Raw genomic sequence first — 27,306 nt, 5'->3', positions numbered from 1 at the left:
ACCAGCAGGAGAGTGGGGTGGGAGGAGGTATTGTTTCATGGTCTCTGTGTATATAATGTCTTCTGCAGTTTCCACGGTATGCATCCGATGAAGTGAGCTGTAGCTCACGAAAGCTCATGCTCAAATAAATTGGTTAGTCTCTAAGGTGCCACAAGTACTCCTTTTCTTTTTGTGTTATGGCTGTAGATGCTACACGTGACTGGGGGGTGGGTGTTGCAGAGTTACTTTGTGGAGGGGGGCTAGGTGCCTTTCCATGGTGGTTACCCTACTTCTCCCCGCAGTGCGGGTGGGGGGCGAAAAGTGATGAATGCTGCCCTTCGCCCTGGGAGAGGGTGTGGGCTCAGGACTCGTCCCTTGCTCTGCTCATACATTTCCCACAGCAGGAGGAAGCTGCTGGGCTCTCCCTGCCGGAGATGGGACTGGCCTAGGGTGACCAGACAGCAAGTGTCAAAAATCGGGATGGGGGGGGGGTAATAGGAGCCTATTTTAGAAGAAGACCCAAACATCGAGACTGTCCCTATAAAACGGGGACATTTCGTCACCCTAGGCTGGCCCCGCTTCCCCCATAGGTGCCTGGGGAAAATATTTTTGGGCTGTGGAGGCTGAGCCCGCCTCGCGCGCAGCCCCCAGCGGCAGCTGCCACCCCGCGGGGCTGGGCCCGGCTCCCCGCCCTGCCCCCAGCGGGCGCTGCGGCTCCGGCGCCACCGGCTGGGCGCGCAAGCGGGCCCCTCCCCGTCGGACGGACACAGCCGGGGGCGACTGCGCCCCTCCCGGGCTCGCTGCGGGGTTTCTCTCCCCGGGCACGGGGCGCCCCCTCGCAGGCGGGGATCCCCGGCCTCGGGCAGCCAATGAGAAGCCGCCTCAGCGGCGGGAGCCGCCCAGTGCCGAGCAGGCCCGGAGCGAGGCGGAGATCGCCGAGGCTCCCCCTCGGCGCTCCCCCTTTTCTCTTGCGCCCTTGTGCCCTGGGCGGGGATTCTCTTCCCTGATCCCCTCTCCCCCGCCCACCCCACTTGAAACCAAGATGGAGGATGGTGGCTGCTGCGGACACCACCGCTGCTCTTGCAGCTGCTGCTCCTGATCCCTGAAGAGGCTGCAACACCCCGGTTTCCCCTCCCACCAGCTTCCTGCTGCACTGATTGCAATCGCCCTCCATGCACTCACCCCCTTCCTCCTGCAATTGTCTCTGCTTCTGCTCTCCCTGCCTCTTGCCCGCATGCATTGAATCTGTGCGTGCACACACAGCCCCCTAGGTGGCTGCTGGAGGGTGAAGGGGGGACTCCCGTAGAGCTGCAATTGCACGCATACCTTCATGTCCCTGTATTTATTGTTGCCACTGGCAGCCACCCCCACCTCGGTGCATTACTCTGTTGCCTGGATTTCCGCGTTGGCTGCTGCTGGAAGGTGAAGCCGGGACCTGAAGACAAAACATAGACACACCTTCCTCTTCCCAGGCACCAGCGGGGGAGTGGATCAGGGTGGTGGTGGGGGGATCTTGTCTGGAGGAGCCGCCACTGCATGCAGCAGCCATGAGCAGCTCCACTACCACCACCTCCACGACCAGCAGCAGCAACGCCGGGGAAGGGGCTGAGGAGGCGGCCAAAGACTCTGCAGACATCGTTGCGTTTTTCCGATCCGGTGAGTGTACTTGTTTCCTTGGGACAGGAGAGATTTTGATGGGGGGAGGCGGACTGGGAGGCCACGATTTGCACCAGCTTGGAGGAGGTGGTGAAAAGTCTCTTTTCTCTTTCCTCCCCCCCAAGAGGGGGTGGGAGTGATTCGCTGCTTGGGAGCTGGCTTTGTGAGAAATGCAAACTGGTAGCTTACTGGGGGGAGGCTTTTCTTTCCCTCCCTAAGAAAGGAACACTCTGAATCTTTTGCATTTATAGTCGTGTATCGAGGGGGAGGGGTGTAAGGGATCTACAGATGCGTTGGTGTGTAGAGGATTGCATACGTTTTACGGTATCCATTTTTATACATGACTGCAATCTAGAGTATTCGGATGTCTCTTTTTAAGGAGACAGTTGTGTGCTCCCGATTATTAAGGTATACGTCCGTGTAAATGGCAGAGCTTACTGTGGAGCGTGTCACAGGGAGAAATCTGAATTACAGCCTTTGTCATAGTTAACTGTTAAAGAACGATAGTATATATATATAAAAAAAAGCTTCTATTCCAGTCCCCATGAATAATAAGGAGGGGACTATCCATACACAACTGTCGCAACAGTAAGTTATGACCTTTGACTACGACCATGCTGCTTTTCACTTCACTCCGATATTGGAAGAAAATTACAGGGGTGATATCGCAGTCACTAATGGTGAACTAACAAACCTCAGTCGGCATACTAGTCACTTACAAAAGTTGGGACACAATCAGAAATAAATGTTCATCGGAAATTGTGGAGACCGGCCTAGTTCAATAAGCATTCGGGCCATGGTTCTGTGATGTAGCAAATGGTGGCTCGGCTGGTGACAGGTGTAAGTATTTATGACGTTAGTAAGAAAACACATGTCACTTGCACTTGGAGGCAGACCCTTAAAGTAGCATTTGACGCCAGACATGAAAGGACTTTCTACCATGGCCGGCTGAGGGGTTAACCCCCTGCATCGTATGTCACTGCTGAACTGTTGGGACGGGAGAAAGTCGCTGCAAATGGTGGGGAAGGCATACAAGCAATTCGTGGATTTAAGGGGGGAAAGGGAGGCATGTTCGAGGCTCCTGCTAACATAAAGATTAAATTTGCACATAATGCGGTGATGTTTGCTATGTATGTAGGGTGTGGATGGCACTACTATAAATAGCAATGCAACTCCAGTCTGTTGCAACTCCAGTGTGTCTGGGCTGCATTTCTAGACGGTGATTAGGGAGATGGGTGGAAGAGGGAAAATTTCAAAACCGTGTTTGCAGCGGGAAGTGAAAACGTTGAGGGATTTCCCTGCCTGCACGAAGGAGGAGCAGTGGAAGGAGCCGGGCTGCTGCTCCTCATGTGTTGCTGGCTTGCCGCTGAGCTGGAAAGTCTCGCTGTGCTTTGGAGACTGGGGAGGGGAAAAGTGGGGGGAGCTTGTTGACAGGCTGCTAGGATAAAAATGGAGTCCGCCTCTTCCTCCCTCAGTGTCTCCCCTCGGTACCTCGTCAGTGCACTCCAGGGAGCTGCGGAATAACGCGCTCTCTGTGGCGCAAGCTGTGATGTGGCGATGGCAGCTTTGCTGCTGGAGGCATTAACGCCCCAGTAACAGAGCCTGAGCCTCGGAAGGGATTGGTGCCCCCGGGGGGCACCCACCACATGCCTGCTGGGGCCGGCGGAGGGGAAGGGCTGCCTGCTGACTACAAGGCGAATGAATAAACAGGGGCCGAGGCTCAACACCCCTCCCCAGATTCCGGGCGGCGGCGGCGGCAGCAGGGATGAGGCTCCCGCTGGGGTTACTCTCCCCCAGAACATCAGCCGCAGCTCCCCTCTTCTGGCGATTCTCTCCCCCCTCATCATGCCCCAGCTAACAGGCCGGAGGAGGAGGTAGCGAGGACATCGGCCTTGGTTGCTTGTTCCATCTGGATGTCCACAAAAGGAGTGGGCTGGAAAGGAAAATGCAGACTCACCGCTGGAAAGATGAAGGGGAGTCCGGGTTAGGTGTGTAAGATTTCGACTTTATTTGTGGGATATTTAAGCAAGTGCCATGAGGGAGGTTTCAGAGTAGCAGCCGTGTTAGTCTGTATTCGCAAAAAGAAAAGGAGGACTTGTGGCACCTTAGAGACTAACCAAAGCTTATGCTCAAATAAATTGGTTACTCTCTAAGGTGCCACAAGTCCTCCTTTTCTTCATGAGGGAGGTTGCCTGTGTATGTGTGAATGACCAGCACTCGGTAAAGAATTGGTTCTTTCCGGTTGATAAGGTTGTGGGGGAAGAAGTGCCGTTTGAAAGAGACCTCATCTTTGCTCTAGGGATTTGCATGGATAGACGATGTAAATAGTGACATTGAGTCTTATCTGGAGCGTCTGTGGCTCTTTTAGAAATAGGCTCAAAACAAGTTGACCAGTGCACAAATACCTGAAAAGTCCATGAGGATAATAGCATTTGTGCAGAGTGAGTTTTTTCTTGTGAGAATGAGATTACCCTCTTGCTGCCCGTGTTAGACAGGCTCCTACAGTGACAGCAAAATTATACATGCTTTTTAACAGCCAAAGTGGAAATCTGTTAGTGTGTGCACAGTGAGGTACACTTCATGTGATAGCTTTTGCAGTATGGAATGTTGACAGCCGTAGAAGTAAGTCAGCTGCACTAGATGACCTGTGGCAGATTTTCCCCAGTTACTGAAAATGACAGCATTAATAGTCTTACTCCACTAGACAAATGAAAAGGACCAAGTATTCTATTTGGTGTAACAAACTCAAAGAATCTCGCTTGTTTGTAAGCTCGTCAACAAAGAATGTGTGTTGGTGTGCTACTACTAAAGTCTTGGTGAACTGGAATCCAGAAGCAACTGAAACTAATGTTTTGAACACCCTTCTGTTTACCTGTGGCAAAGAAATTAATATGTATTGGCTTTTTAACTTTGTTTACCCATGGCCTTGCTGGGGACGGGGGAGAGAGTGTATGTATATGCATGTATTCCCCTACTTCCATTTTTACCTCATGCTCCAGGTCACAGCTTCATTCTCCTGGCAAAGTAGAAAAAAATCTCTTCAAAGCATGTTGGTGCTGCCCATTATGGGACAGAGACAGGATCATTATATCCATGTCCTCGAAGTTGGGAGTGAGGTGGAAGGGAATGCATTCTTAAAGATATAATAACATACAGGCCAGGGTGATGCTGTGGCCAACCAATAAGCAAAACGCTTAAAGGGTGTTGCTTAGGTTTAGGCATGAAGTTAAACATTTTGATTGCACACTTCATAGAAGATGAAATATTCATTTCCCCCAGACTTTGCAAATAAGTGTCAGCAACACTGTAGCTGCTATAGTTACAAAGGGGTGAATGCAATTATTAAAATTGAGATTTTTGTTAAGATTGCTTTGAGGACTGTAAACAGGGAGCAATGCATTTAAAAAAAACAAACAAACCAGAAAACTATTCCCAAGTACATTGTGCCCAACTTAATTTAAAGTGTTCCATTTTGTCTGTTGTGCAGCACAGAGGTGGCAAAGCTTTTCTGCAGTCCAGTTTTTAAACTAAGTCTTATCTTAAAAATAGGCATATTACTTTGAGTGAAATAACACAGGAGCAGAGAAATTTTCATCAGTAAACTTAAAGATGTACAATTTAATGGAGTCTGATAGAATTCTCACTACTCAGTTTAACTTTGTAAAGATTCAGATACTATTCTTGCTTAAATGGGCAGAAATTTGGGGCTATGGTGGCCAGAAGGACTAATGTGATCCTGGGCTGCATAAACAGGAATCTCAGGTGGTAGAGGGGTTATTTTACCTCTGTATTTGGCACGGCTGAGATCGCTACTGGAAGAGTGTGTCAAGTTCTAGCGTCCACAACTCAAGAAGGATGTTGATAAATAAAACCTTCTGTAGTGGTGAACACCCATTTTTTCATGCTTTGTGTGTATAAAAAGATCTTCTATACTTTCCACAGTATGCATCCGATGAAGTGAGCTGTAGCTCACGAAAGCTTATGCTCAAATAAATTGGTTAGTCTCTAAGGTGCCACAAGTACTCCTTTTCTTTTTGCGAATACAGACTAACATGGCTGTTACTCTGAAACCTGTTGATAAATTAGAGGTGTTCAGAGAAGAGCCACAAGAAAGATAGACTCAAGGAGCTCCATCTATTTAGTTTAACAAAGAGCAGATTAAGGGGTGACTTGATTACAGTCCATAAGTACCTACATGGGAAACAAATATATAATAATGGGCTCTAGATGTAGAAGAGAAAGGTGTAACATAATCCAGTGGCTTGTAGTTGAAGCTAGACATTTCCAGACTGGAAATAAGGTGTAAATTGACCATTGGAGCAACATACTTCGGTTTGTGGATTCTCCCTCACTGACAGTTTTTTCAATCAAGATTGGATGATTTTCACAAAGGTCTGCCCTAAGAATTATTTTGGGGAAAATTCTCTGGCCTTTGTTATACAGTAGGTTAGACTAGATGATCACTGAAGTCCCTTCTGGTCTTGAAATCTATGAATTGAAGTTATAGTGTGAAGAATTTTGGTATCTTGGCTCGAACGTAAATGCTAATGAATGTATCCACAACAAAAGAAACATAAATTGGTAAGTGATCAGCAGAAGAGGTGGCACACACAAGCGAATATGAAATGTTACCCTGGGAAATTAAAAAAATGGAAAAATCCATCTTGAATTAAAGTTTTGAGAACCTCAGTCAGTGAGTGGGTGGTCTGAATATGAGGATTTCTTTGAACACTGAATCAGTTGAAAATTTACTGTCTGTGCCTGTATCTGTATTTAGTGAGGGAATTGCTTTACTGGACATATCACCTTGGTGACTACCAAGATGACTAGTTTCAGAGTAGCAGCCGTGTTAGTCTGTATCCGCAAAAAGAAAAGGAGTACTTGTGGCACCTTAGAGACTAACCAATTTATTTGAGCATAAGCTTTCGTGAGCTACAGCATCCGATGAAATGAGCTGTAGCTCACAAAAGTTTATGCTCAAATAAATTTGTTAGTCTCTAAGGTGCCACAAGTCCTCCTTTTCTTTTTGAAGATGACTAGTCAATCTCTTGTGCAACAGGAAAAAGTATTTGTACTTTTTTGCCGAACAAATGATTTCCTGTTGATTGAGGATCTTAAAATGCAATATTAAACAGCTGTTTCTAATGCAATTCAGCTGGGTTACAGAAGTTGCAGAATTGGGGAGAATATTAGATGATCTCTGTCAAATATGCAGAGAGTGGTGAGCCCAGTTAACATAGGCTAGCAATTGCAAAGCTTTGTGTAAGACTTGGTTATAAACAACAACAAATGTTAAACTTAACACTTGCAAGAACTGTTGACATTGTGAACCAAAATATTCTGAAGGACACAACACATTTTGTTCTCTGTAACGTTGACATAAAGTACTTTATTTGGCATGGAAGTGTTGACTTAATATAACATTGATAGATTTTTTTTCATTTATACTTAAAATACCATCAATGAATCTGGCAAAACGGTTGAATTATGGGATGTAAATCTGTGGGTGCTTAGGGGCTGGAGTGGAGGACAAGTGCAATGCTTTGTTTTGTCTTTAGCTATGCTGAAGGGACTCTGTTGCTGAAGGTGTGGCCTACAGTACACTACTGCAAAAATATTTAATAAATCACTGATGTGAATGGAAAGGACAAAGTGTAGATGTGTGGTGAAGTTAATGAATAGGTGGGGAGTAGTGACTGTTGTATGGGGGTTTTTTTTGTGTTTTTTTAGTGGTGCTTGGGAATAGGTTCTCCAGGTGAAAAGCTAGATGGAATAAGTCGTTAGTTTGAAGAATTTTTGATTGGAAGTGTAGGGGGAACATGATGCTGCTCTGTGCCAATGAAATTCAAGTGTCTCTGGTTAGTGCCTTTGCCGTCCTGCAGTTTTTTCTGTGAGACGGGATCACTGGGCTCTAAGATGGAGAGGGGCAAACAAACATCCCTGGGGGGAAGAGGGGGAAACTGACCAGTGTAACTTAAACAAAGTCTGCGTTTTACAAAATTTAACATTTCACTGTTCTCATTATAGTAAGGACATCAAGCTACTTTTGGAAAGATCATATTGCAAAATTTAGTTGATGGCTTCAGGAGACTTCAGAGTAGAAAATGTACTTAAGCCGTAAGTGGAAAAGGAAGCGAGTTGAGGCAAAGACTGAAATATTTCTGTGACAGATGTTAATCTAAAGAACTTTGGTAGCTACAACTCCTGCATTTTGCATTGGAACTTGTCAACCAATACACCGCAGCAAGACTTGCTGGAAACAGCATATGTTGGTTTAAGGCTCTTATTTAAATTGTTGTTGTTGAGATGAGGAAGGAGCCTGTTGTTAGCTTCACTTTCAAAAATTGAACACTAAAGAATTAAAATGCAAAAAGCTTGTCAAGTCTCTCCTTAAACGCATGAACAGAGAACATAGGACTTATCTACGCTAAAAACGCTACAGCGGCACAGCTGCAACGCTGCACCTATGCGATGGCAGAGCCCTGTAGCGCTTCAGTGTAGACACTGCCAATCCCTGAGAAGCAGTCGCAAGATCGACAGAGATTAGGTCAGTTTAACAGTGCCAGTCGGGTGTGGATTTTTCATACCCCTAAGTGATGTAGATGGGTCAACCTAACATTTTAGTGTAGACCAGACCATGTTCTTTACCCTTACATTCTGTCTCAATCATAATTAGAAAAAGGATTTGAATACCACTGGATAAGCTTTTAAGACAAAGTTATAATGGGGGAGCTAACCAACCATTAAACTTCTGGAACTTACGTGGAATTACAAGTATCCAACCATTAATAAAAATCAGAGCACTGCAACACAAGTTGGGTTTACATGTAAGCTGATGGAATAAAATTCTGAGCAATAGGAGATTAGTGTTTGAATTATGTGGGGGTAAAAGAATCATGATAAAGTAGTCCTGTTTGCTTAACTGCTGCTAAAGTTGTGTGGATCTATGCAGTGATATGTGATACTGGAAGTGACATGCATAACTTTACTAAGTTGGTGAGCATTGACCCCTTTTATTAAATATTAAGTCAGTGATAGAAACTGAGATGTGCAGTGGATTTTTTTTTTTTTCAAAAGAGCTAAGATAAATCAATTCCTGATAAAGAGCTTCCACCTGTGGTTAACTTCTTAGGCCATTTTGCATTTAATTTTTAATAGTGTTTGAAATAGGACTACATCAGTAAAAGTAAGCTCTTGTGCTCATTGAACAATCAAGGCTTTAGGTGAATGTCCAGGATGCTGAACTCTGTTTCTGAAAAACCTTTGGGCTAAGGATGTCAAGAAATTGGTACATATCACTGAGTACTTTAGTTATAATTGTCCAGAGCAATAGATGAATTATTAGGCTATATGATGGATTGAAGAAGTGATACAAGTGACATTTAATTATTCCCCAAGAAGCCTAACGAAGTAGGTAAAGTTAATCAAAATAGCGTAATAAGGATAATAGTGGGCCCTACTCTAAACCGCTAATACTCTTTGGTTGTCTTCATCAGTGGTTCTCAACCAGGGGTACATGTATCCCTGGGGATATGCAGAGATCTTTCAGGGGGTACATCAACTCATCTAGATATTTTCCTTGCTTTACAACAGGCTACATAAAAAGCACTAGTAAAGTCAATACAAACTCAAATGTTATACCGACAATGGCTTGTTTATACTGCTCTATATACTATACACAGAAATGTAAGTACAGTACTTTTATTCCAATTGATTTATTTTATAATTACATGGTAAAATGAGAAAATACGCAATTTTTCAATAATAGTGTGCTGAGACACTTTTTTGTATTCTTATGTCTGATTTTGTAGGCAAATAATTTTTAAGTGAGGTGAAACTTGGGGGTACTCAAGACAAATCAGACTCCTGAAAGAGGTACAGTAGTCAGGACAGGTTGAGAGCCACTGGTCTACTTAATGCATCCTGTAGCTATCTATCTAACGTCTACTGTTTAAAAGATAATAACTACATACAGGGCTAACCACTATGAAGATGAAGGTGTTTGTCCAGGTTGTTCTAAGCTAATGGTGAGAACTTCCTAGTCACAACTGTTCAATGACTAGTGAGAATTCTGCTTCCACCTGAAGAAAAGACTGATAACAAAGTGAAAGGGATGTTGAGACATCCATAATATTTATGGACATAGAGTTTTGAGGACAAGAGTGAATCTACGGACGTGGATTTGCCTGCTATGTACTTGTTTCAGCCGAAAGGTAGCTTACAATATTTGTACAATTGTGCCAATAATCTTTTGTTCTGAGTAGCTGAGACCATTCAGTACTAATATGTACAGTTCAACATGAAAAAGAAAGTGATAACTTTTAAATTATTTCCTTTCTTGAACTCACCCACTTCAGCTAGGTCAGCACTTGACAAAACCATCTGAGAAGGCATACCCTATTTTCTGCTGCTAGAGTTCAGGGGTGAAGTGCACCGTTAGCCCTGTTCAGTCTATCTGGGCACCCCTTTCAATGCTGGAGATGTGCCTGTGCTTGGGCTTTCAACACAGTGCATCAGAGTGTCTTGGAGCCTGGGCTTCAGCCTGACCCAAAATGTCTATACGGCAATTTTTAGCCCCGCAGGCTGAGCTGCCCGAGTCAGCTGAGCCAGGCTCTGAGACTTGGTGCTGTGGGTTTTTTGTGGCAGCGTAGACTTACTGTAAGGCTGCAAAGGAAATATGGGGCTCGAAAGATATAGTAAACTTTCATTGTGCATTTGGTTGCATGGACTACTTGGCATGACAGACCAAAAACAAACAGACAAAATCAAGCCTAGGAATCCTTTGTCAATCTTTTAAAGAGAAAAATTCTGCCTGACCTCACAATACAGTAGTAGCTACTTCAGTGGGGCCTTCTTTCAGTTGGATCCTGCAGGCTGTCTGGGATGTCAGGTGGCTGTTATGTGCAAGTATTGCCTGGAGCATCTTTAGGTCACACAAGCCTTTTCAAAACAAAGTGGTTGCTTGATGTAAGAACATAAGAATGGCCATATTGGGTCAGACCAATGGTCCATCCAGCCTAGTGTCCTGTTTTCTAACAATGGTCAATGGCACATACTTCAGCAGGAGCGAAGAGAACAGGGCAATTCATTGAGTGATCCATTCCCTGTCGTCCAATCCCAGATTCTGGCAGTCAGAGGTTTAGAGACACCCAGAGCATGGGGTTGCATCTCTGACCATCTTGGCAAATAGCCATTGATGGACCTATCCTCCATGAACTTATCTAATTCTTGTTTTGAACCCAATTATACTTTTGGTCTTCACTACATTCCCTGGCCGTGAGTTCTGCAGGTTGACTGTGCACTGTGTGAAGAAGTACTTCCTTTTATTTGTTTTAAACCTGCTGCCTATTAATTTCATTGGATGATATCTGGTTTGTGTATTATGCGAAGGGATGAATAATGTTTCCTTATCCACTTTCTCCACAATGTTTTCTACACCTCAACCATATTCTCCTTGGTTGTCTATTTTCCCAGCTGAATAGTTTGGTTTTTTAAAATCTCTCTTCATATGAAAACTGTTCCATACCCCTAATAATTTTTGTTGCCCTTCTCTATGCTTTTTCTAATTCTAATGCGTCTTTGAGATATGATGACTAAAGCCACATACAATATTCAAGATATGGACGTACCAAGGATTTATATAGTGACATTATATTTTTTTTGTTGTTTTATCTGTCCCTTTCCTAATGGATCCTAACATTCTGTTCTCTTTTTTTTGAATGCTAGTGCACATTGAGCAGATGTTTTTTAGAGAACTAACCACCATGACTCCAAGATCTTTCTTGAATGTTAGCAGTTGATTTACACATCATTTTGTATGTGTAGTTGGGATTGTTTTCCAACGTGCATTACTTCGCATTTATCAACATTGAGTTTCATCTGCTATTTTTTTGCCCAGTCACCCAGTTTTGTGAGATCCTTTTCTACTCTTTTTTTAGAATCAGCTTTAGACTGAACTATCTTGAGTAATTTTTGTATAGTCTGCAAACTTTATCACCTCCGTTGTTTCCCCCTTTTTCCAGATCATTTATGAATATGTTGAAAAGCATGGGATCCCCCAAGGATCTGTGCTGGGACCAGCTATTTATTTCTGTCCACTGTGAAAACTGATAATTCGTTCCTACCCTTTGTTTCCTATTCCAGTTACTCATCTGTGAAAGGACTTTCCTTCTTCTCCCATGACTGCTTAGTTTGCTTAAGAGTCTTTGGAGAGGGCCCTTATCAAAGGCTTTCTGAAAGTCCAAGTATACTATATCCACTGGCTCATCTTTGTCCACACATTTGTTGACTCCCTCAAAGAATTCCAATAGATTGATGAGGCATAATTCCCCTTTACAATGGCTGTGTTGACTCTTCCCCAATGTATTGTGTTCATCTATGTGTCTGACAATTCTATTGTTTATTATGGTTTCAACTAATATTCCTGGTACTGAAATTAGGCTTACTGGCCTGTAATTGCCAGGGTCACCTCCTTGAGCCTTCTTTAAAAATCAGTGTCACATTAACTATCATCCAGTTATCAGGTACAGAGGCTGATTGAAGCAATAGGTTACATACCACAGGTTTAGTAATTCTGTTATTTCGTGTTTGAGTTCCTTCAGAACTCTTGGGTAAATAACATCTGGTCCTGGTGACTTATTACTCTTAAATTTATTGGTTTGTTCCAAAACCACCTCTATCGACAGCTCCATTTGGGATAGTTCATCAGATTTGTCACCTAAAATAATAGCTCAGGTGTGGGAATCTTCCTCACAACCTCTGCAGTGAAGACGAATAAAAAGAATCCATTTAGATTTTCTGCAACGGCCTTGTCTTTGAGTGTTTCTTTGGGACCTCAAATAATCAGTGGGGCCACTGGACAATCATCAGGCTTCCCGCTTCTGATGTATTTAAATAATTTTTTGCCATTAGTTTTTGTCTTTTGCTAGTTGCTCTTACAATTCTTTTGTGGCCTGCCTAATTATACTTTTACCCTTGATTTGCCAGAGTATGTTTCTTTCTATTTTCCTCAGTAGGATTTGACTTCCAATTTTTAAAGGATGTCTTTTTGCTACTCTGTTTAGGCATGGTGGCATTTTTTGCTTCTCTTACTTATAGTTTGAGCCTCTATTATGGTATTTTTTAAAAGTTTCCATGACCCTTTGAGCCATTTCACTCTTGTGACTTATTTTAACTTCCATTTAACTAGCCTCTCCATTTTTGTGTAGTTCCTTTGAAGTTTAATGTTACTGTGGTGAGTTTCTTTGGTATTTCCCCCCCACAAGGATTTAAAATTTAATTACATTACAGTCGCTGTTACAAAGCGGTTCAGCTATATTCACCGCTTGGAGCAGATCCCGTGTGTCACTTAAAACTAAACAAAAATTGCTTTCCCCTTGTGGGTTACAGGACTAACTGCTCCAGGAAGCAGTCATTAATGGTATCTAGAAATTTTATCTCTGCATTCCATGATGACGTGTTCACAGTCAATATGGGGATAGCTGAAATCCTCCATTATTAGAGTTTTCTGTTTTTGTAGTCTCTCCAAAAGAACAGGAGTATTTGTGGCACCTTCGAGACTAAGCCTCTAAGGTGCCACAAGTACTCCTGCTCTTTTTGCGGATACACACTAACACGGCTGCTACTCTGAAATCTAGTCTCTTGGAGCATTTCACAGTCATTGTCACCATCCTGGTCAGTAGTGTAAGTATATTCTTACTGCTAAACACTTTTTATTCATGTATAGAATTTCTGTCCATAGAGATTCTGTGGTACTTTTTAATTCATTTAAGAGTTTTACTGTAATTGACTCTATGCTTTCTTTTTGTGTGCGAGACAAGAGTCCAGGAAAGTGCAAAAATAAAGCTTGAAGTTAATTTTGTTTTAAGAAACGGATGCACTTTATATTAGATAGCAAACATCAACTAGCATTTTAGTCTGTCTGGAATGAATGGACAAATGGTGTGCCTGTGATTTCAGAATAGTAAGTCACCATGCTGGTGCATATAAATAGTAGGTATTGGGAATGTCAGTCTCGCTCAGCCAGCATGTGGAAAATTGGAAGACTGAAAATGTTTTTTTGACAAATGTGAACATAGGTGTGCTTAGCTCAAGAAGTACCAAGTTGCATCAGCTTCTCTTCAAGAGGCTTGGGAGCAACACACTAAAATAAGAACCTGCAACAACACTCTTAGTAATCTATAAAGATAAGATACTGCCCTTGCCATACACTGGCCCAATAAAGAGAGAAATTGTGTATAAAAACATTGTGATTTGAATGGATTGACTCACTGACTTTAAAAGAAGCTGCCTACCAACTGATTAGTTGAGCTGTCCAGGTTTGAAATCAGGATGTGACTTAATTTCAATACTGTAAAGAGCCCATTAAAATCTGTCTGGGAGAGAAAATGGATTTTGCATTCCTAAGTATCTCAAGAGTCATGACTACCAAAAGGATGCCACTTTCATTCCTTCTGAAATAATTATTTGTAGTTTACCAGAAATATCATGTAGAAACATATTAAATTGTTCTGCTTTATTATGTTTCTGGTAAGTGTATATGTGGATGGTGTTTCTAGAAGCTTTCCAAGACCGCGATGAAAATAAATTTAAGGTGTTTTCTCTCAGATTACATGTGGGGAAAAGGGGAAAACATGTACAATGGGGGAAAAATTGTGTAGTAGGTAAAATAATTCAAGTGTACATTTTTTTGTTATTATGGTACTTTCAAACTTCAATCTTAAATAGATCTAGTAAACTGTGGCTTACTAGTTATTTAAATAGTGAAAGGTTTCAGAGTGGTAACTGTGTTAGTCTGTATGAACGAAAACAACGAGGAGTCCTTGTAGCACCGTAGAGACTAACAAATTTATTTGGGCATAAGCTTTTATGGGCTAAAACCCACTTCCTCAGATGAATGGAGTGAAAAATAACAAAAAGCAGTGTGTACAGCACATGAAAAGATGGGAGTTGCCTTACCAAGTGGGGGGTTAGTGCTAACGAGGCCAATTCAATCAAGGTGGATGTTGCCCGTTCCCTACGGTTGGCAAGAAGGTGTGAGTAACAATGGAGGGAAAATTACTTTTTGTAGTGACTCAGCCAGTCCCAGTTTTATTCAGTCCTAATTTGATGGTGTCCATTTTGCAAATTAATTCCAGTTCTGCAGTTTCTCATTGAAGTCTGTTTTTGAAGTTTTTTTTTTTGTTGAAGAATTGCTACTTTTTAAAGTCTGTTATTAAGTGTCCACGGAGATTTTTTTTTTAAATAGCGAACTCTCTCTTCTACAATAATATCAACTAATATCCATTAGCCTGGGGAGGGATTTGATACTATTCAACTTACATTATTTCTAACGACACAGGAAAAGACAAAAGTAGGTTGCTGGCAAAGTAGTATGCGTGAGCATCTGCAAAGCTGAATCACTCTAGTTCAGGAAGTATGCTGCTGTTGTGGGAAACTAATCACTTAGATAGTGGGGCGGGGTGGGGGCAAATCTTAACAGCAAAAAACAAACGTAAGTACTTCTAGATTTACACTAGGACTGGGCATTTTTAATTCTCTGGTGCAGTAAAATATCAGGGCAGGTCTATACTACAGTTTTGCCAGCATAGCTTTGTCAGAGATGTGGGGGAAAAAAATCTGATGCTCCTCACATACAGCTGTGCTGGCAAAATCCCCATGTTGACACAGCTTACACTAACAAGAGTCCTTTCATTGGCACAGTTGGTCATTGGGCAAAGTGGATTAATTACACCAGCTAGAGAACTTCTTTTGCTGGTATATGCAGAGTCTCCACTAGGGGGCCTTGCTGGCATATCTGTATTAACAAAGTCTAGACCAGGGGTCTCCAAACTTTTTAAATCGCGCACCCCCAGGGCCAGCTCTGGGGAAGCAAAAAATCCCCAAAAAACAAAAAAAAACTGCCGCCGGCGTGCCACTGAAGACGGAGCAGGGAGAGCCAAGCTGCCACTGGCGTGCTGCCAAAGAATCAAAGGTCCAGGAGTGCTTCTCCTGCCACGCACCCCCACGGATGGTCTTGTGCGCACCCCACTTTGGAGACCACTGGTCTAGACCAGTGGTTCTCAACCTTTTCGGGCTTAGGACCCATTTGTAAATGTCTTTTGTCTGTCATGACTGAATAAATAGTCTGGGGGTAGAGGCCCTGGGTTGGTTTCAGTCGGGTCCTGTCCCCTGAGGGGGGTTGGGTCCTGCCCAGCACTCACCCCACAGTGGCAGCTTCTGTGCTGTGGGGCTGGCTGGGCTTGGCTCTCTGATCTGAGTGTCGCAACTTGCAGAGTTGCAGTGCCTCTCAGGTTTGGCCCCACCCCTCTGGCTGGACCAAATTTGTGAGAGTGGACTTGTGACCTGGCTCATCGGGATGCAGTGCCACTCGCTCAGATTTGTCGTACCCAGACTCCATCGTCATGATGGCTGGGCCAGACCTGAGCAGCACTGGGACCCCAGAGGCTGCAGTGCTGAGAGCAAGGAGGCGAGCCCAGCCAGCCCTGTGGGATGGGAGCTGCCGCACAACCATTTGAAACATATCCTGACCCACAGGTTGAGAAACCCTGATCTAAACTAGCCTTCAGATGAGCTGCCCTGACTTAAGAAGTGCAAGTGCAAGGACTTAAATCAAGAATTATGGCCATACAAATAGTCACAATACACTCTTTTGCCAAGAAGCAACAAACCGTGTTTGTGCCATGTAATTTGATAGAAATGACCATCTCTTAAATTCCAGCTCTTCAACTTGCCTGCCATTGTAGGATATGAGCGGAAGAGAAGCTGGCTAGTTGGGTGAGGAGTGAAGCAAGGGAGCAAACCATGAGTTTGAAGGGAGCAGAAGTGGATGGCTGCTGTCTGCATCCCTGCAGGACTTGAAGGTTTTTTTTAACTGCCAGTTTTTGTTCATAAACTGCAGGCTGTCTCTCAGGGCTTGCAGTTTCATTGCTTCTGCTGCTTCTGTAGTATCCGGTAAGGGCTGTGCTCCTGCCTTCTATCGCTGGTCATTAACAGATCTCTCAGTTTTTGATTTGTAGCTTGCTTTCTAAAGCTTATGCCCTTTTCTGAACACACATCTTTCAGGGTTTTTGGTAGGCAGGAGCTTTCCCAAACTGCATAGATGCTTGCAGAGCTGAGTTCTCTGCCACTTCTGATGATGTTGCTTCTTGCTGTCCTGTGAGAGCTACAGCCACTTGAACGGAGGAGGAGCACCAGCTATTAAATGATGGCATAATAAACACTGAATTGTCACTCACTTACTGCACTAAACAGGCCTGTTAAAATTAGGACTTCTTGCTTCACACTTCATGTCCGAAATACTGTAATAAAGTACTTTGTTAAAGGGTATGTTACAACGGGGGCTTGAATACATTTACACCCATTTACTGCAGTGACAAATAGTAAAGTAACAATCTTCATGTGGGCCAAGGAAAAATGTCCTTCCAGTCTTATTTAATTGTTCTGAAGGCATGTTATACAGTGTGAGGCAATGGAATAGCGAGGAAGAAAGATGAGATTGTTTTGAAGCTAATAGGCGTTCTGTTCAGCACTGTAAAAGTACTTATTGGCACCCCTTGTTAGGTGTTCGGGAGGACGTATTTTAGTGTACTCCCATATTTCAACCAAGTGCTCTGATAACTCTTGTAAATCTATGCAGGGGTCAGGTTAACTGTTTTGGTGTGTTAAGCATGGAGTCAGAGTAAATACACAGAAAATCCAAAAGAGGATTTGTTACACCAATTTGAATAAAGATGTATATTCTGTTAAGCAAAAGCTTCATACACATAGATTTGAAACAGTTTATTCATCGTAAGCTACTAAAAAGAAACAAATATTAGACTGAAAGGGTTTAATAACGTTGGCTGTTAGAATTGTTAATTATCAGCACTAGGATGATAAGAAATTAGCTTACTTTGGGTGCTACTAACAGGAGTGGTAGTGAACAATCTTGTTTTCTTCTGCTAATGTTTGAAAAAACTGGAGCCGATATAGAGGCACGGGAGTTGACCACAGACTGAGTGAAATAACCTATGCTAATTTACACTTGGCTTCACAAGAACTCTCTGGCAACCATAAGGACTACAAAAGTAATGTTGACTTTAGGTTTTGTAGAAGCTGATGGCAAATGGGAGACCAACACCAGGGCTAATGACTCATTCACCAGGGGCAAGTGCTAAAATGCTTTTTAGACTTAATTATGTCTCAAGCACAACAGTATAAATCTTAAAAAAAGTAAAACAAACAAAAAACAAACCTAGATAAAGTCAATGTAAAACCTAATGAAGGAACCTAAACTCTGCATCTTTAAGACCGCCCTTTCAATGCATGTGCTAAATTAAAGATGCCTTCACATCCACAAGCCTTGACTTCTGCCAAAAAGTGACTTGGTCCTTATAAACTACAAAAATAAACATGATTAATATAAATTAACTTCAGTTCTGACCAGCTGGAGCAAAATCCTTCCTTCACAGAAAGGGAAAATAGCCATCACATTGGAATCTGGAATTTGTTCCGGTGCCTAAGCAAATGCTGACACTCAGAATAAAATGAGGTGACACTATTGGTAGTTAGGGACCCAACTTTCAAGAGATTTATAAAACCCAATACGATAAATTGTACCAAGATGTGAGTCAGTGAAAAATGCAGAATAGAAGTATGCATGGTTATTAGAGAAAAGAAGTACTAAGTTATCTAGTACGTAGTGCTGGCTGTCTGAAGTTACACTGGGCTTCAAATATAGTTCCTGTAGAAGGTAGCATTATGTCTTAACCATCTCCATAATAAATAATGAATAAATGCTTAGGAAACATAAGTGCTGAACATGTTGGGATGTAGAACCTTGTTTATGGAAGGATGATTCCATTTCTTCAGACTGTAAAATGTAGCTGGATTTTGAGATCTCTGCTTGCTAATCAAAAGTGTGACATCAGAGACATGAAATTTGAGTACTTTCATTTATTATTCTTAAATCTATAAAAACAGGCATACCTGCTGTTCAGTGCACCTTAGATAGTCTAAAACCTAACATCACTAAACCTCCAGGAAAACCAGAGTCATCCTTCAAAAGTAATGCATATTAGGTCCCACTTTTCAGTTGCCCATTCAAAAGGTGGCCCATGAGTCATGCTACGAAGGTCAACATTATGATGGCACCAGAAACTCCCATCAGGTATAGGGCCCCATTACACTTTGCACTATACAAACATAAGACTGAATGTGCTTTCTGTGGTTGATGATTTATAAAAAGCCAGGATGCTTGATAGTCAAAGACTTTTGTAGCCTGTAAGGTTTTTGTGCTCTTCGTGCCTTTTTGAGGAAGATATCAGAACTTGGTTTGAATCTTTCAATCAACAATAAACGAATTCTTTCACTTTGTAAGCTTTTTCCAGTGGTGGATTGTCAGCTGATCAGAAGATCCCCCACACCAAAGCTATTCTTTTTAGGTGATAAATCTGAGGAACTATCCTCAGGAGATGGAGAAGGTTTTGGAACAAATTGATAAATCAAACAGCAGTAAGTCACCAGGACCACATGGTAATTCACTCAAGAGTTCTGAAGGAACTCAAATATGAAATTGCAGAACTACTAACTGTGGTATAAAGAAAAGGAGGACTTGTGGTACCTTAGAGACTAACAAATTTATTGGAGCATAAGACTTTCGTGAGCTACAGCTCACTTCATCGGATGTATGTAACCTATTGCCTAAATCAGTCTCTATGCCAGAGGCGATCTAAGCAATTACAGGATAGTAAGCCTAACTTCATTACCAGGCAAATTGGTTGAAATTGTAGTAAAGAACAAAATCATCCTCAACTTATCATATTCATCTACGTACCTGATGAAGAGTCAACATGACTTTTACAAGGGGAAATTTTGCCTCACCAATCTACTAGCATTCTTTGAGGGAGTCAAAAACCATGTGGACAAAGTGATCTAGTGGATATAGTGTACTTAGACTTTCAGAAAACTTTTGACAAGGTCCCTTCCCAAAGACTCTCAAGCAAAGTAGGCAGTCATGGAGTAAGAGGTAATGTCCTCTCATGGATCGGTAACTGGTTAAAGGAAAGAAAACAAAGGGTAGGAATAAATTACCTGTTTTCACAATGGAGAGATGTAAATAGAGAGGTTCCCCAAGAATCTGTTCAACGTATTCAGAAATTATCTGGAGAAAGGGTAAACAATGAGGTGGCAAAACTTGCAGACTAGCTGAGTCCAAAGCTAATTGCAAAGAGTTATAAAGGGATCTCTCAAAATTGGGTGACGGGGCAACCAAATGGCAGATGAAATTTAGTGTTGATAAGTGCAAAGTAATGCACCTTGGAAAAAAGAATCCTAAGCATACATACAGACAAAATGATGGGATCTAAATTATTAGCTGTTACCAACTTCGAGAAGTATGTGGCACTGGCCACTATCAGAGACAGGATGCTAGGCTAGGTGGACTATTGATGGTCTGACCCAGTATGGGCATTCTTAAATCCTTATCATAGCTAATCCTTCTTAGTCACTTGGGCACATTGAGAAGTTGTGCTGCAGTTACACAGATGAAAGAAGGGAAGTGTTCACAACAGTAAAAAGTCGAATCAGTTTACAAAATGAAAAGGAGAAAGCTACAAGTCTAATTTTTACTGTACTTCTAACTTGTATTTTTTGGTAACGTCCTCTATGCCCTTTTAAATTTAATTCCCCCTCAAGTTTCTATTAGACCACTTTATCAGGTAAAGATCCATCATGTAAATTACAGAGGAAACTGTCAAATGATATTTAAATGGTTTAGGTTGAAGATGGCACTAGGAAGTCTGGCAGTGTGGTCAGGTTGGATAGTAACCCTTCTATTTTGTGTCACTATGTAAAGGGTTGGGTTAATCCTTGTTTCAGTTAGGGGATGGGGTAGCATTCATAATTCATTCATGATAAATGTAAAAAGCCCATTAAGATATTTTATACAACCAGGTAACTGAAACAATGAGTACCACCCAAAATGCAGGCATATGGCAAGGCTTGAGGAGAAGCTGAACCATGTGGCCCAAGGGATTTCCCTGAGGACTGATACAGCAAACACAGAGACAAGGGCATTGACTGGCGGAAATGAAGCACCATAGTCATGGAAGAACTGGTAGCCTGTCTGCGGTAAAAGCTGCGCCTCTAGGCACTGTGTTGGTTAAAAGAAGTTAGGAGCTGAGCAAAAACCCCTCTTCTGTTAGATTCCTCCTGTGTTCAGGGAAATAGGACTTCTTGCTTTCTCTGTAAATAGGATTGGATTGAATACATGACTTGCATCGGATTCTCTTCCTAAAGGAAACAGCCTGCAGGGCCCTAAACTTTGGCTAATTACTCAGGTCAAAAAGGGGTAACAGTAGTCAAACCTGACCCATGTATCCAGAAAATTGCCTCACATAGAAAAATTAGTACTCAGTTGTGGACACTCCATCTTCAGCTTCCACTAAGAGCAAGTGTCTGGGAACAGTTAATAATTTGTGCTTGAGTATCCTGGAGGAAAAAAGAAATGTAGATGACTGGCTAGAAAAAAATTAATAAAATAGATCTGGAAGCCTATTTAGGGTGTCAGTAAAGACCAGTGGTTCTCAACCTATTTATCATTGTGGGCTACATATGTGGTCCACAAAGTGTTTACCTGGGCCACAGGTTGAGAACCACAGTGCCTCCAACCTAAACTTCCACACAAACCCCTATGCCCAGCTTGTTCTGCTCCTGGCCCCACTCTGTGGAGGGTTCTCTGGGTGGAGAGCCAGCTGGGGAGCAGGGACCCTGACCTGGACCCCACCATGTGGGGTTGATGGGGCAGCCAGCACCTGGATCCCGCCAGGTAGCAGTCTGAGCCCACCGGGCAGCAGCCGGCAGCCCCAACCATGAGCCCATGGCCTTTAGTACACAGCTGAGCTGGGCTGCAGTGTGTGCTAATTGGGTTGCAGGTTGAGAACTGCTGGTAAAGACTCCTACTACTGGCTCTTTCCCAAGTTAAGTAGAGATCAAAATTAAGAGGGTGTTACATATGTTACTGGGATTCTTTATATATGTAAATTATCTCTCTCTCTCGTGTGTGTGTGTGTGTGTGTGTGTGTGTAAAAAGAAAAGGAGTACTTGTGGCACCTTAGAGACTAACAAATGTATTTGAGCATAAGCTTTCGTGAGCTTCACGATGAAGTGAGCTGTAGCTCACAAAAGCTTATGCTCAAATACATTTGTTAGTCTCTAAGTGCCACAAGTACTCCTTTTCTTTTTGCGAATACAGACTAACACGGCTGCTACTCTGAAACCGTGTGTGTGAGTTTTGTCCTCTGACTTGCTTTATATACCAGTTCAGAAGCAATCCAGGCACCTTGGTTAAGTTGAGGGTGGGGTGGGAAAACAAACTAAGGTTGAAGTAGTGTAAAATTGAAAGGACCATAAGAGAATCTGCTGCATGTGCAAGCACTAGTTAAGAAGCGGTTTAATCCTAGCCAAGATAGTTTGTTATGCTGCATGCTTTTGAAAAGGACACTTCCTCTCCATTTGTAACAGGCAGCATTGCACAACTTTTTGTTAAAAGTTGGAAGCTGACAGCGAAACAAGAATAGAATTAAGATTTTTCCAGCCTGATTTCTAGCAAACCAGGTTAAAGTAAATCATTGTAGACTTGCAGTCACTGGCTCCCAGTGAAGAGCTTTTCTTCGCATTTTACTATTCTGGCTGCTCCTCTTGCTGAAGAAAAAATTGCTTGATATGGCTGGGATCTTTTTGAAAATAATGTTTTGTCAACAAAGTGATATTTGTCAGTAATTCTGGAAATCTTCAACATGGATATATACTAAATGCACAGCAAAACTTCACTTAAAGGCACTCTTCAAACAAAGGAAAACTTACCAGCTTATTCCCTTTGTTTGTTTCATATATAAGGGCAATTTCAGATTGAAATCTCAAGTCACTTGCTTTTTTGCTTTAGGCAGTTCACACCTATAGTGAAAGATTATTGTAGTTGGAGAAGTAGTTAAGTACAACCTCACAGATTGAGCAAACCATCTGAGAGGGGAGTCAGTCCTGAAATTGTTAGAAATTTGTTCATTAAAAGTGACTAGAAGAAAATATTTGCTTAAACAAATGTGAGGCAAGTTTTTAAATAGCTTGAAACTTAAATGTTTTTGAGAATTCTAGCCAATAAGTGTCTTGGGATGGAGGGTGGGATTTCCTGTTCTGTGATTTCTTGTATAGCATTGAGTGTCTGTTGCTTATCATGGAGCAGTTGATGTTAAAGACCAGTGTCTAATTTGTTGCTCCTCAGAGAGCTTACATCATGGCTGAATGCTGTTATCTTGCTCTGTTTTCTTGACTGTCTGCTGGAAGCTTTTGAAAACGGTTTCTGTGCTCCTGCAGTGTTGCCCAAACAAACCTTGCATGTTACTTTTGTTGCTAAATATAGCAACGGTTCCCAGTTCCAATTTGAAGTTCGAGTGGCGTCCTGCATGGGTCATAGAAAACAGAAGAGTATACGTGCAGTTTAGCCTGTAAAACGTTCTATTTAAAGCTCTTCATTATAAGCAGTATGCAAGTAGTGATGCCTGTACATTCCATTATAAGACCCATTTTTTATTTGCTTATAACTTAGCCCTAAGGGTTACAGTGAGGCAAAAAAAAAAATCCATGCTAGTTTTCTGCCTCAAGCTGATTTGATTTTGAATGATTCAGCTAAAATAGTTCAGCCTTTAAAGGGAATGAGGTTTAAGAAAAATACATTTTGCCCATACTGAGTTTCTTTTCAGGGATGTACCTTTAGGTGAGGTGCTTCTTTTCTTTTTTTTGGTCAAGCCATAAGCCTCTAAAAATTTTCATCTTTACATATATTCTAGACTAGTTGGAGTTTGCCAGCTAAATTAATCCTGTGTGTGTGTGTGTCCGTCCCTCCCATCTCCACTGAGCATACGCCAGGCTGGGGCTATAAGGGCTGAGCAGAACCTCTCTTGCAAATGCAGCTCAGAGACACTATGGCACTGTACACAGGAACTGAGAGGTAATACCCCAGGAGCAGTCTCTGGTGCTCTGTGTTGCTTCTGCTCCCCCAGCCCCCCAGCAGTGAAGAGGAGGAAGCAGCGTGAGTGCAATACAGAGGGGTGAAATGATGAGGTGGGGAAGTAGGAGGAGGGTACAAGGGCATGGGGAGGAAAAAGGAGGGACCAGGGTCAGGATTTGCAGTGGGTAAGAATAAGAGCAGAAAGGGATGGAGATGGGAGTGGGGTGAGATGCAGAAGGGTCTCTGACCTGTAAATCATAATCATACTCTACTACAGAACCTGGGCTTAAACACATTATTCCCGAGTGTTAGCAAACTTTGATTGTTCGACAGGTAGCTAACCTGTTGGCTAGGTGGCTCATCCCTGTCTAGTGGAGGTCAGTGAAAGTTAGCTTTCTCCTGCAACGACTTTGTTAGCTCAAGTGGTAGAGGACTGCGTGGATGTAAAGGTCCCTGCTAATAAAACCATGTCAGGGTACTGTGGGTCTACATGATGAAATACTTGTTTTGTACGCCTCTATTTTTACACAATTGGCAACGGGCTTTGTTGCAAGGATAAGTTCCTGGGTTAGTGGTTCTGTTGTGTGGTATGCCCGTTGCCCATTGCCGTTGCCCATTGCCAAAGCCCGTTGCCAGTTGTGCCCACATATCTATTCAGGGGACACCATCACAGGGCCTAATAACATCAGCCACACTATCAGAGGCTCGTTCACCTGCACATCCACCAATGTGATATATGCCATCATGTGCCAGCAATGCCCCTCTGCCATGTACATTGGTCAAACTGGACAGTCTCTACGTAAAAGAATAAATGGACACAAATCAGATGTCAAGAATTATAACATTCATAAACCAGTCGGAGAACACTTCAATCTCTCTGGTCACGCAATTACAGACATGAAGGTCGCTATCTTAAAACAAAAAAACTTCAAATCCAGACTCCAGCGAGAAACTGCTGAATTGGAATTCATTTGCAAATTGGATACTATTAATTTAGGCTTAAATAGAGACTGGGAGTGGCTAAGTCATTATGCAAGGTAGCCTGTTTCCTCTTGTTTTTCCCTACCCCCCCCCCCCCCCCCCAGATGTTCTGGTTTAACTTGGATTTAAACTTGAAGAGTGGTCAGTTTGGATGAGCTATTACCAGCAGGAGAGTGAGTTTGTGTGTGTATGGGGGTGGGGGGGATGTGAGAAAACCTGGATTTGTGCAGGAAATAGCCCAACTTGATTGTCATGCACATTGTGTAAAGAGTTGTCACTTTGGATGGGCTATCACCAGCAGGAGAGTGAATTTGTGTGTGGGGGGGGGGGGTGGAGGGTGAGAAAACCTGGATTTGTGCTGGAAATGGCCCACCTGATGATCACTTTAGATAAGCTATTACCAGCAGGACAGTGGGGTGGGAGGAGGTATTGTTTCATATTCTCTGTGTATATGTAAAGTCTGCTGCAGTCTCCACGATATGCATCTGATGAAGTGAGCTGTAGCTCACGAAAGCTTATGCTCTAATAAATTGGTTAGTCTCTAAGGTGCCACAAGTACTCCTTTTCTTTTTATAAATAACTGCCTTCTCTACACAACCCTGATTCATCTCTAGAGCAGGTCTGGTCTGTGCTCTGAAGGAAGTGTGTGTGTGTGTGGTGGTGGTGGGGGGGAGGGCTGCGGAAAAAAAATTACGTGGTCACATAGGAAAGACTACATCATGCATAGGCACAAAGGTAGTAGGGGTGTATGTGAAATAACGTTACACAGGCAACCTTAATGTTGGTGTTGGCTAACTTGAGTGCTTTAAACCTTTGAAACCTTAATGTTCTTTCAAGATAATTTTTTGGATGTATTTGAATACTAAACCTGCTGTACACAAACATGGTCTTGTAGCTTAATGTCAGTGGAATGTAATACACATTTGGACTTGAATATTTTTAAAAAAGTAACCTAAATGATAAATGACAATACTTTCATGGAAACACAAGGAATATGTAGTGAAATATATGATTGTGTTGAGCTGAACTGAGGCCTGCATTTTCTTTCTATGTGAAATGGGGAAAACTCCATCTCACATAAGTGTTGTGAATGTGAAGTCATTAACGCTTATGAAGCATTTGAATATGATCACGAATGGTCAGACATTAAAATGGCATACTAGAAATATGCTCTATAATGGATATTCAAACCACTGAGTTTCAACAAACTAACATGACATCACTTGTACAGCACAATATAAAACATTTGAGAAGAATGGCCTGGTGCTGTGTAATTGAAATTATTGAACACAAAGCTAGGGTTGGTGTCCATTTGAACATCAAGGTCAGGTAAAATTGATGTTGGGGAAATAAAATAAATCCTTCATAGGAGAGTTAATTGTATAGAAAACTGACTTGCATGAAAATGACATGTTTCAGCAGTGTGTAGCAGGAACACACAAATGCACCCAAACCTGCGTGTGTTTTCCTTGTTGATAGCCAGGACACAAGGCCAGGAGAAATTGTAATTTGCTTTCTACTGTGGGGTACCTCATACTGTAGTTAAAGTAATAGGCTAATTGAATTTATTTACTTAAAAGCCAGAGTGTGATGACTGCTTCCACAGAAGGGAGCGGAGACACTTCTGCTGTTCTGCACCACCGAGGGAGGAAGACGTGACTGCCTTCCCTCACTCAGTTTATTTGCTTCTGGTGGAATTCTGTGCCACTGCGTGTGCACAGAATTCATGTTCCGCACTGAGTTCTTTGCTTCCCTGCAGAAAAATTACTTTCTGACAGGGAAGCTGCAAGAACAGTCACACACCACTCCCTAGCAGTGCAGGTACAATGTTTCAGGCACCCAGAGTAGCCAGTGGAGAGGTAAATCACTGCAGGTTTGGGGGCATCCCAGCCAGTGGCTCCTACCCTGAAACGGGATCAGCTGCTAGTCCTGGCTGGGTTTGAGGTAGGAGAGGATGGGACTTCCTCTTCCTCTGTGAGGAGTGGCTGGGGCTGTGTCAGACCCATCCCCAGAAACCTCCCCCAGCTGCAGGAAGCTCAGCCTCCTCCCCTGCTTCCTGCCCCCATCACTCCTCAGCTGTAGGGGGAGGGGTCAATGTATGGGAGCTGCTCCCCCATCCATCCAACCCCTGTGCATCTGGACCTCCTATACCCAGACACCCCTGCCAAGCCTCACCTGGTACATCCAGAACCCCCCTAGCCCCCCATACCTGAACCCCACGCCAATGAATCTCAACCCTCTGCATCTGGAGTCCCCCTGTACCCAGACCCTCTGCCTCTGGACTCCCACCCCTGCACCCAGACCACCCTGCACTGAGCTCCCTACACTCAAATTCCCACCCTGATGCCTCACCCTCTGCCACCCTGAGCCCCCACATCCAGACCCCCATTGCCACTGACCACCAAGTAGTTGCACCCAGATCTCTCCGCTGAGCCTCAACAGCCTTCACCTGGAACCCCCCATAAGAAGCCTCTGTGCATCCAGATCCTCCTCCCATCTAGAGTTTCTCCCCCCACCCCCCAACTCTGCTGCCTGCACCCAGATTGTCCTACGCAGAATCCTCTCACCCCACACCTTGATCCCGTCCACACTTGGATCCTGTCTGGTTGAGCCTACCTGTCCCACACTTGGTGCACCTGGCACAGAGGGTTAGGGCTCCAGGGTATTTCTGGGGGCAGGCCTAGGCCTTATGCTGTGTCAGGGTC

The 27,306-nt window shown here is 43.0% G+C and overlaps 1 protein-coding gene and 1 long non-coding RNA gene across 8 annotated transcripts in view; one reads left to right on the top strand and one right to left on the bottom strand.

The window, feature by feature from the left end:
• Positions 1-1,634, bottom strand: part of LOC140907110 (uncharacterized) — a 29,811-nt gene extending 28,177 nt beyond the window's left edge. For both annotated transcript variants that reach the window (XR_012157379.1, XR_012157378.1), the window contains exon 1: positions 1,306-1,634. This is a non-coding gene — a long non-coding RNA (uncharacterized lncRNA). The remainder of the gene's footprint in view (positions 1-1,305) is intronic.
• Positions 885-27,306, top strand: part of TRIO (trio Rho guanine nucleotide exchange factor) — a 402,095-nt gene continuing 375,673 nt past the window's right edge. The window contains exons 1-2 of one of the 6 annotated variants that reach the window (XM_073332317.1): positions 1,587-1,635; positions 16,355-16,496. In XM_073332317.1, coding sequence (XP_073188418.1) covers positions 16,463-16,496 — 34 coding nt within the window. In that variant the 5' untranslated portion in view covers positions 1,587-1,635; positions 16,355-16,462. Of the gene's footprint in view, positions 1,636-3,047; positions 3,624-16,354; positions 16,497-27,306 lie in introns of those variants that run through there. The other 5 variants (XM_073332319.1, XM_073332320.1, XM_073332315.1 and 2 more) reach the window with 5 other exon arrangements.

This window comes from Lepidochelys kempii, chromosome 2 (assembly GCF_965140265.1).
Source record: "Lepidochelys kempii isolate rLepKem1 chromosome 2, rLepKem1.hap2, whole genome shotgun sequence".
NCBI lineage: Eukaryota > Metazoa > Chordata > Testudines > Cheloniidae > Lepidochelys > Lepidochelys kempii.
Note: the sequence above shows the minus strand (reverse complement) of the source record. Positions and strands in the feature narration are given on the sequence as shown.